The sequence below is a fragment of the Petromyzon marinus genome, chromosome 54 (genome assembly GCF_048934315.1).
Source record: "Petromyzon marinus isolate PM22_M1 ecotype Great Lakes invasive population chromosome 54, UKy_Petmar_22M1.pri1.0, whole genome shotgun sequence".
In the NCBI taxonomy this organism is placed as follows: Eukaryota; Metazoa; Chordata; class Hyperoartia; order Petromyzontiformes; family Petromyzontidae; genus Petromyzon; species Petromyzon marinus.
Window position 1 is genome coordinate 6,065,014 of NC_133720.1, and position 14,930 is coordinate 6,079,943.

The 14,930-nt window shown below is 50.6% G+C and overlaps 1 protein-coding gene across 1 annotated transcript in view; it reads left to right on the forward strand.

Annotated features, from left to right (window-relative positions):
• Positions 1–12,780: 12,780 nt before the first annotated feature.
• LOC116954227 (guanine nucleotide-binding protein G(s) subunit alpha-like) overlaps positions 12,781–14,930 on the forward strand; it is a 67,470-nt gene continuing 65,320 nt past the window's right edge. Inside the window, exon 1 of the mRNA XM_032974787.2 lies at positions 12,781–13,394. Within this exon, the coding sequence (XP_032830678.2) occupies positions 13,259–13,394 (136 nt within the window). The 5' untranslated portion in view covers positions 12,781–13,258. The remainder of the gene's footprint in view (positions 13,395–14,930) is intronic.

Sequence of the window (14,930 nt, forward strand, 5' to 3'; positions counted from 1 at the left end):
TGCCGGCCCTCTTCAGAGGTGCTCGCGAACGTCACTTGACCCCAAACCGTCCACCTTTGTAGACGCGCGTGCTCGCGCGTCTGGAGTACATGCGTGTGCAATTGTGTCGACCTGTGTGCAGGTGTGTGTCCGTGTGTGTGTACGCACCTGCGTGCAGTGTTGTGTGTGTGTGTGCGTGCTTGTCTTTGTACGTGTGTCTGTGTGTGCGTGTGCGCCTAACTCCACCTGGCGCGTACCGGTGCAGCGCTCTCGCACGACTGGCGGCGGTGACGCACGCGCGGAAGAGAGGCGATCAGGGTCCACGCAGTGGGGGGCTCGGCACAGGGATCCAAGTGGGGGAGGGGGGGGGGGTCCCAGCACGGGGGGGTGGGTCCCAGCACATCGGGGGGGGGGGTACCAGCACAGCAGGGTGGTGTGTGTGGGGGGGGAGGGTTTGGGGGTCTGGCCTCACTGCTGGGGTGAGGTTGGGCAGCGTCGAGTGATCCTCCTCACTCCCCCTTCGCTCCCCCTCACTCCCCCTTCACTCCCCCCTCACTCCCCCTTCACTCCCCCTTCACTCCCCCCCCGGCCCAAATGCCCTCCCGGGGCAGGTGACGCAGAGAGAGAGCGAAGAGGAGGAGGAGGAGAGAGGAGGAGGAGAGAGGAGAGAGTTTCTGGATCTTCCATAGTGGACTGTGGACACATATTTATTGCCATTGACGTTCACAAAACTCAGACTTTTACTTCATTTTTTTTATCGTTCGTTTTTGTACGAGGGAGTCGACGCGCGTCACCCCCCACCCCTTCCCCGCACGCGCTCGCACGCGAACGACGTCGCGTCTGTGCCTGTGGTGTTCGGGGTCGCGGTCTTGGGGCATTCGCCGCTCCACCCCTCCACCTCCCCCTGATGGTGGGGGCCAGGGCGGAGGGGGGGGGGCGATGACCCCTTGGACCTCGGCGACCGCGCGTTGCTCCACCCAGTGAACCATTAAAAGTGCGTCAAAGACGTTTCCACCTCGCAGTGATGTGATTATGTCACGTGTGTGTGTGTCCCCCGGCATTCGATTCGCACGGTTTGCGACGTACGGTGCGAAAGAAGTTCGCCGTACTATTCGCGTTGCTCGCGAACAGTACCAAAATATGAGAATAGGTTTTCCCCTGTTTCTGGCAACAAAACAGGTGTTACGATATATTATTGGTTCTTTCGGTAAAGTCACGTAGAAGGGAAACAATAAAATAATAAAAATATAAAACAATAAAATTCTCACGACGTTTCGACTGCAACACACGCAATAATCATCAGGTGTGAAAACCACAGCAAGAAAATGTCCTTCTACGTGACTTTACCGAAAGAACCAAGCATATGAATTCCTGCAGTCACGAAAGCTTTAAATCAGGTGTTAAGATGTTAAAACACCAAACTGAAACCTTTTACAAGGAATCATGTCTGCATTAACCACAATACTTGTGGTCAGAATGCAAAGAGAAAACGTACTCTGATAATATATGTGGCATTGTATTCGAAACTGATTGGTCCACACCAGAGACAGCTTTCTTTTGAGCCTCGTCTCAAACGGTGTTGGACCAGAGGACGCTAAAAGGCGTCCTCTATTCTCATTTTATTTCACCGGGTAAGGCCCCACGAGTGTGTGCATCCACGTGTCAAGCAAGCAGCAACAGCGTCAGCATGCAAGATCGCAGACAGTGGCATGATAAGTAGCATCGTTGACACCAATTATAATCGAAATGAATACGTAAAAAAATGTTTAGTAATATAATTGTGGTCTATTTGTGTTTCTCCCTTGTGACGGTGGAACTTTGTAGGTTGAACGTTGAGATTTATAAAAGGCACGGGGTGACCAATAAGGTCTGAATTGGTCTGCAATAAGGTAGGGCACTGATCAGGGGTTGACAGGTATGAAGACAGCCAGTGTGAGGGTGCCCCCCACAAATCATTTTAGACCGTTGGGGGTTTGACAGCAGCACGATGATGATGGGGGGGGGGGGGGATGTTGTCACGTGTTGTGTTTTGTGTCGTGAGGCGTGTGTCAGGGGCCCCACTAAAGGCCACCAGGGGCCTCGACTATTGTACGTAAATTTTTTTTTTATATTTTAGCAGGTAGGGCCCCACCGAGCTATTTAGCTACTTTTCATGGGAAGAGAGAGACGCAAATTCGACCTGGCCATCACAAATGATAGCTCAACGAAGTGGCTTATCGTGTGGAAATGTACAGCAGCCAAATACTTTAAACGAATGACGTTGATTCTAAATGTGGAGAGAAAAACCGGAAGATCGTCGAGAAAAATCCACACGACCACGGGGGAGAGAGCGAGAGACGCGCAAACTCCAAATGTCGGGATCGAACACCACGACCTCCTGCATACAAGGCGAGGGAGTTAACATCTAGCCACCATTCAGTCAACCCACGGCACCCTGGGTCTGTCCCGTGACGTGCCAGCGAACGTTCGACGCTTCACGTGGCCTTAAAGTGCACACGGCAGCCTGGCACAAGCGCTGCGGTGATGTCACCGGCACGTAGTGGCGAATTGCGGTTGTTGCTTAAAGCTGTGTGGAGGCCGCCTGGGCCACCACCGGGGCTTCTTGGCAACCGTCACTGCCCCTCCTCCCTTCTCTGTGCTTGACACACGTGACCTCCTTGACTGAAACACCGAAGCCACTTTGAAACATTCCGGTTGGCCTGCCTACGATCCATCCTGGGCTTTCACCATGCTGGATTGTGCGAAGCGCTCACGGCGCATTGCAGGATTTTGGATACGGTCCCATCGGCAAGCTCCTCCGGGCAGGCGAGGCTGCGTTGGCTGGGTCATGTCGTCCCGCATGTCAAGCCACAGCATGCCCACGCAGCTTCCGATTTGGTCGGATAGAGGGGTGCTCAACGGGCGCGGCACGGGCTAGAGAAGAGATGGAGTGATGTGGTACAGGAGGACGTGGAGCTGAGTGGACTTGCCGATGACTGGTACCAGTGGTGTAAAGATCGGCCTCTGTGGAGGAGGTTCGTGAAGGACGCTGCTGCTGGGCAGTTGGAGGCAGTCGCCTTCCAGCAACAACGGAGGGCAAGAGGAGCGACGCTCACAACAACGAGCGGAGTGCTGGGCGCCTAAAACGCAATGAGTCGGCACGGTGTGGTGCACGAGGTGGTGCATCTGCCGGTCATCTCAGTCCCGTCAACTCATGACACCTGGGACTGTCCCGTGAATTCCTGCCAGCTGCAAGAGGCTTACACGCTTCACGTGGATTCAAAGTGCACCTAGCCTGGCGCAAGCTCTGCGGTGACGTGTGAATGTTGGGGTGACTGCTGCCTGAGTGGATTTGCTCTCTCGCGTATTCTAGGATGGTGCAGGTGGGGCGAGGTGAGTCTGATACCCCCTTTGCCAGTGGCACATCTGAACCGTGCCAGCACAGCCCCCCGCCCCCGCCCCGCACGGCACGGGTGGTTTTCCACTGGCTATTTGCCACGCTGAGCCGGAACGCAATCGTGCTATGGCTGGCCTTGCACCGCGCCTGAGTCTGGCGTCTTAATTATTATTTTTTTGTCGGGCGCAAGTTGCATCATCGGTCGGTGCACATTGTCCGGCGTGCTCCTCGTGACGTGCATTGCGTGTGACGTGAGCCAGCGCGCCGTGAGGAAACTCCGCCGCTACGCCATCTGTGTGTGTATGCATGTGTGTATGTTGAACTTCTTTCGGAACCGTATGTAACCAACCACGCTCATCTATGCAACATCTCGACCTACGCAACTTCTCGATATAAGAAACGTTTCGACATACGCAACGTCTCGACCTACGCAACGTCGAGACCTACGCAATGTCTCGATCTACGCAACGTCTCGATATATGCAATGTCTCAACCAACGTCTCGACCTACGCAGTGTCTCAACCTACGCAACGTCTCGCCCTACGCAACGTTTTAACCAACGTCTCGACCTAAGCAATGTCTCGACTCAATTACCGTAATTGCGTGTGATGTCAACGGCACGGGCACGGCTTGGCTCCTGCAGTGGAAAAACAACAACAATTTGTCAACCTCGGGAGCTTGCTCCACGCAGGTGGTGAACCGATGGGAGTGGAGCGGGCAGTGACGTCGTCGGGTTGGTCGAGATCGGACGAGGGGGGTCTTGCCCAGTCGCCTCTTCATCAGCGCCAGCTGCCCGTCGGCTTGCTGCATGCGGCAAATGGAACTGCGAGGGAGGTGGATTGGGGGCCGGATGGGTCGAGACTTGCAACGGCGCCGGCAGCCAGAGGATTCCCCTGGCTCAGGGAAGACGCGTGGTGGGCTCGCACCCGGCAGCCAAGGACAGGAACGGATGCGGCGACAGGGAGATATTGAACAACTTTGTTTTGTTACCTTACCAGGTAAGGCCCCGCTGAGCCTTTGTAGCTCTGATTGCAGAAGCGAGCTGGCGATATCGAAAATGATGGCTTAACACGTGGACGTTTTTAGCAGCCAAATAATTAAATTGGGATCCCCCCCCCCCCCCAACGGTCGTGATTAAAACCGGGTTCTCTAAAACTATTAAACTAAACTTTTTATTTTATTGTACCAGGTCAGGGCCCTCAGAGCTGTGCGTCTCTCTTTTTCAGAAGCGATATCACAAATGACACCTCAAGGAAGCGGCTCATCATCATCAGCGTCGCCGTGTGGACATTTACAGCAGGAGACAGATACTCGACAAATGCGTGACGTTCGTGAGTGAATGTGGAGGGGAAATTCAAAAAACCCCAGAGGACCCGGAGACAAATCCACGCGACCACCACGGGGAGACAGAGAAACATCGCAAACTCCAAATATTCAACAGATGTCAGGGGGGGGGGGGAGTTGGGATCGAACCCACGACCTCCTGTATACCTGGCGATGGTAGTTAACATCTCACCACCGTCTCGACTTACGCGACGTCTCGATCCTCTGGGCGATTTGTTGCGTTCCAGGCCCGCGAGAGGTGATGGGCCGCCAGCGGCTGTGGAGGAGGGAGGCCTTCATCCAGCAGTGGATCGAGCACGGCTGCTGTTGCTGTTGGTGGTGATGATGATGAAGTGGGCAGCCCTTTGCTGCACGCCTGTCTGAACTGTCGCATCGGTGAGCGGTGGGCGCCCTCTAGTGGCCCATGCCTACCATACCGGAGCAAGCTTCGTTACGGGAACGGAGTGATCCATAATCGAGGTTTTTTTTAATTAGATCGCGTAAATGTATAAATGTGTGTCGTTAAACCGACCACCACCCGACACAGCCAATTAGTAAAGGTTTTTGGGTTAGATCGCGTAAGTATAAATGTGTCGCAACCCTCCACCACCCGACACGGCCAATCAGTCAGAAATGTGTCACTTTAACAAAACGCCAATTAGCCCACCGGTGTGTTTGAAGAGTGAATCCACAACATTTAAAATCTGAGTACGACGTTTCGCGAGTAATTACAACCGGCATTATCAGGCCGTTTGTAATTGCGTGGGTTCGATTTCAACCCTGACGCCTGCTGTATATTTGGAGTTTGCGTTCCTCTCTCTCTCATCATCATCACGATGCCTAGGATAGGTTAACTACCTCGCTTGGTATACAGGAGGTCGTGGGTTCGATTTGAACCCTGACGCCTGCTGTATAATTGGAGTTTGCGTGTCTCTCGCTCTTCCCATTGTCGCGTGGATATTTCTCCCGACCCTCCGTTTTTTCTCTCCACATTTAGAATCAACGTCATTCGTTTAAAGTATTTGGCTGCTGTACATTTCCACTTCGTTGAGCTATCATTTGTGATGGCCAGGTCGAATTTGCGTCTCTCATTCTCTTCCCATGAAAACGAGCTACATAGCTCGGTGGGACCTTACCTGCTAAAATACAAAATATATATTTACGTACAATAGTCGAGAGTGTAACCCCCCCCCCCCTCCGCGTTTTTCATTGCAAGGCTCGCGGGCCACTGACGGTCCCTGGTGGCCTTTAGTGGGGCCCTGACACGCGCCTCACGACACAAAACACAACACGTGACACCCCCCCCTCCCCCCATCATCATCGTGCTGCTGTCAAACCCCCAACGGTTTAAGATTATTTGTGGGGGCACCCTCACACTGGCTGATGTCTTCATACCTGTCAACCCCTGATTAGTGCCCTACCTTATTGCAGACCAATTATATTACTAAACAAAACTTTTTACGTATTCATTTCGATTATAATTGGTGTCAACGATGCTACTTATCATGCCACTGTCTGCGATCTTGCATGCTGACGCTGCTGCTGCTGCTTGCTTGTCACGTGGATGCACACACTCGTCGTGTTGCAAATGAACAACGGAGTCGCTACTCTCGCCTTCTTCGCCGCAGGAGGTAACGCTTCCATGGTCGCTGCGCTGTGGCATGGCCTGTGTTTCGGGAACCCCGCGTGTGGAAGTGTCGCCTGCGCCCATGGTCTGTACCGCGAGCCTCCGGATCAAATGTGTCGGCTGGCTACGGGGAGCGCTGCTCTCTGTGCCTGCTGTTACAGGGATTGAGTGTTGCCCCCTCGCACGCGCCGGGTTTTCCCCGGGTGCTCCGGTTTCATGCGGTGCGTCTGTTGAACTTCTTTCGCGCCGTACGTAGCCAACCGTGCTGGTCGGAGGTGCGGGGGAAAGGCCACCAAACCTAAACACGAACAACGCAGTTCTCAACGAACTCGTTTCCAATCACGTAATGAATACCGCTCACCTGATTTGCGTCGCCCAGACCCACACTTACGTACCATATTCATGACCACTCTCAATACAACACTCACACACAACGCAGGACTCTCTTGAAAGTGTAGCGTCCGAGGTAATTCAACGGACATCTGTGAAAAGAGCCTCAGCTCATCGGATTACCTCCAGTATAAATACAGATTCTAATTCCGATTCATTAAAAAAAATTACGGGACCTTTCTTGCCACTATAGAACATATTTAATAACAGGTTTTACCCTTTCTGGCAATGAAACAGTTGTGTTAAGATGTTAAAACACCAAACAGAGTCCTTTTGCAAGGAATCGTATCTGCATTAACCACACACGGTGCTTGTGGTGAACATGCAAAAGGTTTCTGTTTTGGTGAAGAGTTCCGCGGTTCGGTTCGCAACTCGGATGGTTAATAATTAAATATGTTACGGAAACTCGTGCGTAAGTGCGGACGTTCGTAAGTCGATGTCGCGGGTGCTCCGTGACATCGGAATTCGTTCCACGCCACCGACAACGTCTCGTTGGCACCAGGGGGCAGCACCATTCCCCGCCCGCCCGCCCTGCCTCAGCTGGAAAAGGAAACGAATTGTGAGCGTACGACCAATCTTTGCGTGGCCGGAAGAAAATAAGTAATATTTAAAATACTTTTTAAAAAAAAACACGCTTTAATGAAATGTACTGTAGTAATGGAAGAACTCCACGACTCCAGGAAGTGGCCCCGAAGCTTGCCACAACGTAAGGGGACCGTGGGCCAATTACAGCCAACGTCAGTTGAGCGTGGACAATTAGACACAAGCCGAAACATAACATAGAAAAAAGAATGTTTAAAAATATTTTTTTAAATATTTTTTATGACTGGTGTGGTGTGCAAAAAGAGGGTCCCAGTTTGGTTGAAGGGAAAAGTGTGTAGTGTATAGTAGTGTATAGTGTAGTGTATTGTAGTGTATAGTAGTGTATAGTGTAGTGTATAGTGTAGTGTATAGTAGTGTATAGTGTAGTGTATAGTGTGGTGTATAGTGTAGTGTATAGTAGTGCATAGTTTGGTGTATAGTCTAGTGTATAGTGTAGTGTATAGTAGTGTATAGTGTAGTGTATACTAGTGTATAGTGTAGTGTATAGTGTAGTGTATAGTAGTGTATAGTGTAGTTTATAGTGTAGTGTGTAGCGTATAGTGTAGTGTATAGTGTAGTGTGTAGTGTATAGTGTAGTGTATAGTAGTGTATAGTAGTGTATAGTGTAGTGTATTGTAGTGTATAGTAGTGTATAGTGTAGTGTATAGTGTAGTGTATAGTAGTGTATAGTGTAGTGTATAGTAGTGTATAGTGTGGTGTATAGTGTAGTGTATAGTAGTGTATAGTTTGGTGTATAGTGTAGTGTATAGTAGTGTATAGTGTAGTGTATAGTGTAATGTATAGTCGTGTATAGTGTAGTGTATAGTGTAGTGTATAGTGTAGTGTATAGTGTAGTTTATAGTGTAGTGTGTAGCGTATAGTGTAGTGTATAGTGTAGTGTGTAGTGTATAGTGTAGTGTATAGTAGTGTATAGTGTAGTTTATAGTGTAGTGTGTAGCGTATAGTGTAGTGTATAGTGTAGTGTATAGTGTAGTGTATAGTAGTGTATAGTGTAGTGTATAGTAGTGTATAGTGTAGTGTATAGCAGTGTATAGTGTAGTGTATAGTAGTGTATAGTGTAGTGTATAGTGTAGTGTATAGTGCAGTGTATAGTGTATAGTAGCGTATAGTGTAGTGTATAGTGTAGTGTATAGTAGTGTAGTGTATAGTAGTGTATAGTGTAGTGTATATTACAAGACGGTGGTGAGGCCAGTGCTGTTGTATGGGGCCGAGTGCTGGGGCACAGAAAGAGGGAAGACCAAGCTACGGCAGTCACAGAGATGAGGATGTTGCGTTGGATGTTGGGTTTAACAAGGAAGGACACAGTGGTGAGAAATGAAGAAGTGAGAAGACGACTCAAGGTAGTAGGAATCACAGAGAAGATGAAGAAAGGCTCTGGTGTGGTTCGATCATGCGGAGAGACAGCAGGAAAAGTATTGTCAGAAGGTGGCAAATGCTGCAAGTTGGAAGGAAAGAGATCAAGAGTAAGGCAGAAGAAAAGGTGGGGGGTGGGGGGCGATGCGGTGCGATCGGACCGTGGTGGGCCGAGGAGCGGGAAGAGAGGGCAGTGTGGAGAAGGTTGGCAAGGACAGCGGACAGCCCCACGTGAGTGAGGCCAAACGCGTGGAAGTAGAAGAAGAGTCTTCGGTGACCATCAACTCGCGACATTTGAGAACCCCGTTTTAATCACAAGTGACGAGATGTTAACTACCTCGCCTGGTCTATAGGAGGTCTTGGAGGCTCGATCCTTACCCTGACGCCAGCTGTATATTTGGAGTTTGCGTCTCTCTCTCTTCCCATTGTCGCGTATGTTTTTTTTTTCTCCTGGTCCTCCGGTTTTTCCCTCCACGTTTGGAGTGTTTGGCTGCTATCAATTTCCACGACGATGATGAGCCACTTCGTCGAGCTATCGTTTGTGGCTCAGTGGGGCCTCTCCTTGTGAAATAAAAACAATATTTTAGTTTAATAGTTTTAGAGAACCCGGTATTAATCACAAATGTGGCGGGGGAGGGGGGGGGAGTCTACATGTAATTGTCTGCTATGAATGTCCACGTGATAAGCCACTTCGTTGAGCTTTCGTTTGTGATATCACCAGGTCGCCTCTGAAAAAGCTGAATAGCTCAGTAGGGCCTTACCTGGTGAATAAAAAAAATATAGTTTAGTTTAATAGTTTTAGAGAACCCGGTTCTAATGACAGTTGTGGTGGTTGTCTCAATGAACATCAGTGGATCTCTGTGTAAGTCGTTGGTGACCCCGAGGCTGAGAGCATCAACTCGCTACACTTGGTAAGCAGGTTTTAATCAAGAACTCTGGTTGTCTTCATCTACGGTACTTCAGCGGATCTCTGTGTAAGTCGTTGGTGACCCCTAGGCTGAGATCATCAACTCGCTACACTTGGTAACCAGGTTTTAATCAAGAGCTCTGGTTGTCTAAATGAACGTCAGTGGATCTCTGTGTAAGTCGTTGGTGACCCCGAGGCTGAGAGCATCAACTCGTACACTTGGTAAGAAGGTTTTAATCAAGAGCTCTGGTTGTCTTCATCTACGGGACTTCAGTGAATCTCTGTGTAAGTCGTTGGTGACCGCGAGCCTGAGATCATCAACTCTCTACACTTGGTAAGCAGGTTTTAGTCAAGAGCTCTGGTTGTCTCAATGAACGTCAGTGGATCTCTGTGTAAGTCGTTGGTGACCGCGAGGCTAAGAGCTTCAACTCGCTACACTTGGTAAGCAGGTTTTAGTCAAGAGCTCTGGTTGTCTTCATCTACGGGACTTCAATGGATCTCTGTGTAAGTCGTTGGTGACCGCGAGGCTAAGAGCTTCAACTCGCTACACTTGGTAAGCAGGTTTTAGTCAAGAGCTCTGGTTGTCTTCATCTACGGGACTTCAGTGGATCTCTGTGTAAGTCGTTGGTGACCGCGAGGCTAAGAGCATCAACTCGCTGAGACAATAAACAGACTATAACCGGGCCCTCTGAGGTCACCCGGCCACCCTCATGGGATGATGTTTGGTGCCCGATTTATTGACGGTGTTAACTGCTGCTGTGGTGATGCTGGTGGTGATGTCAGCGTTGTGTGCTGCTGTGATATCAGTGTTGATGATGTGATGGTGTTCAAGTTGACAATGATGGTGATGTGGTGTTGGTGGTGATGTTTACGGAGATGCGATGTTGGTGCTGCATGTAATATGTTGATGTTAGTGTTGATGTGTTTCATGTTCGTACTGATGTGATGTTAGTGTTGATGGGGCGGTGTTAGTGTTTATATGATAGTGTTGTGACGCTTGTGTTGATGTTAGTGCTGATGTGAAGATGTTATTGTTGATTATATTGTTGATGATGTTATTGCTGATGTGATGTTAGTGTTGATGTTTGCTGTTATTGTTGATATTGTTGATGATGTTAGTGTTGATGTTGATCTGATGATGTTAGTGTTGATGTTGATCTGATGATGTTAGTGCTGATTGTGACGCTGGTGTTGATGCGATGTTAGTGCTGATGATGTTAGTGTTGATAATGTTAGTGTTGGTGTGATGGTGCTGTTGTGATTATGATGTTGGTGTGATGGTGATGTTGTGTTGATGTTGGTGTGACGGTGCTGTTGTGTTGATGATGTTGGTGTGATGGTGCTGTTGTGTTGATGATGTTGGTGTGATGGTGCTGTTGTGTTGATGATGCTGGTGTGATGGTGCTGTTGTGTTGATGATGTTGGTGTGATGGTGCTGTTGTGTTGATGATGTTGGTGTGATGGTGCTGTTGTGTTGATGATGTTGGTGTGATGGTGCTGTTGTGTTGATGATGCTGGTGTGATGGTGCTGTTGTGTTGATGATGTTGGTGTGACGGTGCTGTTGTGTTGATGTTGGTGTTATGGTGCTGTTGTGTTGATGTTGGTGTGATGGTGCTGTTGTGTTGATGATGTTGGTGTGACGGTGCTGTTGTGTTGATGATGTTGGTGTGACGGTGCTGTTGTGTTGATGATGTTGGTGTGATGGTGCTGTTGTGTTGATGATGTTGGTGTGATGGTGATGTTGTGTTGATGTTGGTGTGATGGTGATGTGTTGATGATGTTGGTGTGATGGTGCTGTTGTGTTGATGATGTTGGTGTGATGGTGATGTTGTGTTGATGATGTTGGTGTGATGGTGCTGTTGTGTCGATGATGTTGGTGTGCTGGTGCTGTTGTGTTGATGATGTTGGTGTGATGGTGCTGTTGTGTTGATGATGTTGGTGTGATGGTGATGTTGTGTTGATGATGTTGGTGTGATGGTGCTGTTGTGTTGATGATGTTGGTGTGCTGGTGCTGTTGTGTTGATGATGTTGATGTGATGGTGCTGTTGTGTTGATGATGTTGGTGTGATGGTGCTGTTGTGTTGATGATGTTGGTGTGATGGTGATGTTGTGTTGATGATGTTGGTGTGATGGTGCTGTTGTGTTGATGATGTTGATGTGATGGTGCTGTTGTGTTGATTATGTTGATGTGATGGTGATGTTTTGTTGATGATGTTGGTGTGATGGTGATGTTGTGTTGATGATGTTGGTGTGATGGTGCTGTTGTGTTGATGATGTTGGTGTGATGGTGCTGTTGTGTTGATGATGTTGGTGTGATGGTGCTGTTGTGTTGATTATGTTGGTGTGATGGTGATGTTTTGTTGATGTTTGGGCTACGTAGCCACGAATCTGTTGAACCCTAAGAAACCCAAGTGAGGGGACCCGCCTCTATGTGAGTCACGTGCTCGACCTGCCACTCACCCGGATGTATATCTAAAAATAGCACCAGGGCGGGGGCTACATGCTGACGCCAGATGTCACGTGGTCCATCCAGCCGGTGAGGGCGGGGCTTCATTTGCCCGGGTCTGACGTCGCTGCTCACGTGATGCTTCTTCCTCCACCGTGGCCACGCCTCTTCCACCGATTAATCGATTACATCAAAAAGAGAAAATCTATTCCAATATTCATATCGATTATTAAGCTCCCACCCACCACGATTCAATTTAATTGACTTGTGCGCTTAACATCGATTACGTTCGATTCGTTACTCTCGTATCCAATTGCAGTATATTCGTCTCAATGTGAATGTGGAGAAATCAATTATTGAATCGAGTTGTAAAATTAATCGAATCGAGTGGGCGGGAGATGGGCGAGAAACGACCCCCCCCCCTCGGTGCCGCCCTCCCAGCATGCCTCGCGCGCAAGGGTTTTGCGCTTGTGCCACGCCCTATTTCACCGTCGCCCCGCCTCATTCACTGTCGCCCCGCCCCTACTTTTACCATCGCCCCGCCTTCTCTCATCTCTGACCCCGCCCTCTCTCACAATCGCCCCCCTCACCCCGCGTCCAGTTGCTGCTGGTGGCACGTGCCCCTGGCTAAGCGATGGGAGAGGGGAGGGTGGAGAGAGGGAAGGGTGGGGTGGGGGAGGGCGGGGCTTGGCTGCGAGCGGGGCGTGGCTTTATCCGCGAGTGGGGCGGAGCTCGCGCGGTGGGCGGGGCCCCTCCCCCTCTATATAAAAGTGGCGCGCCGGGGGCTCGCGGCTCCCGCCTCCCCCTCGCAAGAGAGCGAGAGAGAGAGAGAAAAAATTAATTATAACATCACCGCAATTAGCCCGATTAATTAACACCCCCCCCCTCCACTACCAACCAACCTCACAAACCCAATTACCGTCAAACCGCAATCGTCGTCGCGTGAGGGAGAGTCTCGCGCGGGCGCGGGATTTTTTTCTCTCTTTCCCCGCGGCCGTGTTTGTCTCTCCCCTTCCCGCCACCACCACCAACCCCCACCATCACCACACCGCCCCCCAACCAGAACCGTCCGCGCGGCTAACCCCCTCACAACCTCCTCACGCTACCGTCGCCACCACCACCACCGCCGCTGCCACCGCCGCCGCCGCCGTCTCGCATAACGGTCGCGCCCCGCGGGCCGGGCCAGGCCGGGGGAGGAGGAGGAGGAGGGCGACGAGGAGGGAGGGAGGGAGGAGAAGGAGAAAATTGCCGCCATGGGCTGCTTCGACAGCAAGACCGAAGATCAGCGGACTGACGAGAAGGCGCAGAGGGAGGCCAACAAGAAAATCGAGAGACAGCTCGCGCGGGAGAAGCAGCAGTACCGCGCCACGCATCGCCTCCTCTTGCTGGGTGAGGCCGCCACCACCACTACCACAACCCCCACCACCACTATCACAACCCCCACCACTACCACAACCCCCACCACCACTACCACAACCCCCACCACCACTACCACAACCCCCACCACCATTACCACAACCCCCACTACCACTATCACCATCCCCACTACCACTACCACAACAACCCCCACTACCACAACCCCCACTACCACAACCCCCACCACCACTATCACCATCCCCACAACCACCACCACTACCACAACCCCCACCACCACTACCACAACCCCCACCACCACTATCACAACCCCCACAACCACCACCACTACCACCACTACCACAACCCCCACCGCCACCACCACTACCACAACCCCCACTACCACCACCACTACTACAACCCCCACCACAACCACCACCACTATCACAACCACCACTACCACAACCCCCACCACCACTACCACAACCACCACCACAACCACCACCCCGGGCCACTCGCCACCACCACCTCGCGGGGGAGGGGCAGTACACGACAGTACACATGGACTGCACGGCTGTACTGTGTGCTGGTACAGTACTAGCCAACACGCAGTACAGTAGTATGATGGTGGTGGTAGTAGTAATTATTCGCTTATAGTATTACTGGCAGTACCTGGTAGTAGTTATACTGTCAGTACACAGTGGTGGTGTACTGTCAATACAAAGTGATGGTGTACTGTCAGTACACAGTGATGGTGTACTGTCCGTACACAGTGGTGGTGTACTGTCAGTACAGTGGTGGTGTACTATCAGTACACAGTGGTGGTGCACGGACAGTACACAGTAGTGGTGTACTGTCAAAACACAGTGGTGGTGTACTGACATTACACAGTGATGGTGTACTGACAGTACACAGTGATTGTGTACTGTCAGTACACAGTGGTGGTGTGCTGTCAGTACACAGTGGTGGTGTACAGTCAGTATAGTGGTGGTGTACTGACAGTACACAGTGTTGGTGTACTAGCAGTACAGTGGTGGTGTACTGACAGTACACAGTGATGGTGTACTGGCAGTACACAGTGGTGGTGTACTGGCAGTACAGTGGTGGTGTACTGACAGTACACAGTGGTGGTGTACTGTCAGTACACAGTGGTGGTGTACTGTCAGTACACAGTGATGGTGTACTGACAGTACACAGTGGTGGTATACTGGCAGTACAGTGGTGGTGTACTGACAGTACACAGTGGTGGTGTACTGTCAATACACAGTGGTGGTGTACTGTCAGTACGCAGTGGTGGTGTACTGTCAGTACGCAGTGGTGGTGTACTGTCAGTACACAGTGGTGGTGTACTGTCAGTACACAGTGGTGGTGTACTGGCAGTACAGTGGTGGTGTACTGGCATTACATGTTAGTGGTGTAGTGGCAGTGGTTATTATTTAAGTACACTGGTACTTGCTGTACCTGGTAATATTGTACTAGCAGTACATAGTACAGTGCATAGTAGTACTACTATACTGACAGTACACAGTGGTGTACCGGCAGTATACAGGAGTGGTATAGTCCTGCAGTGGC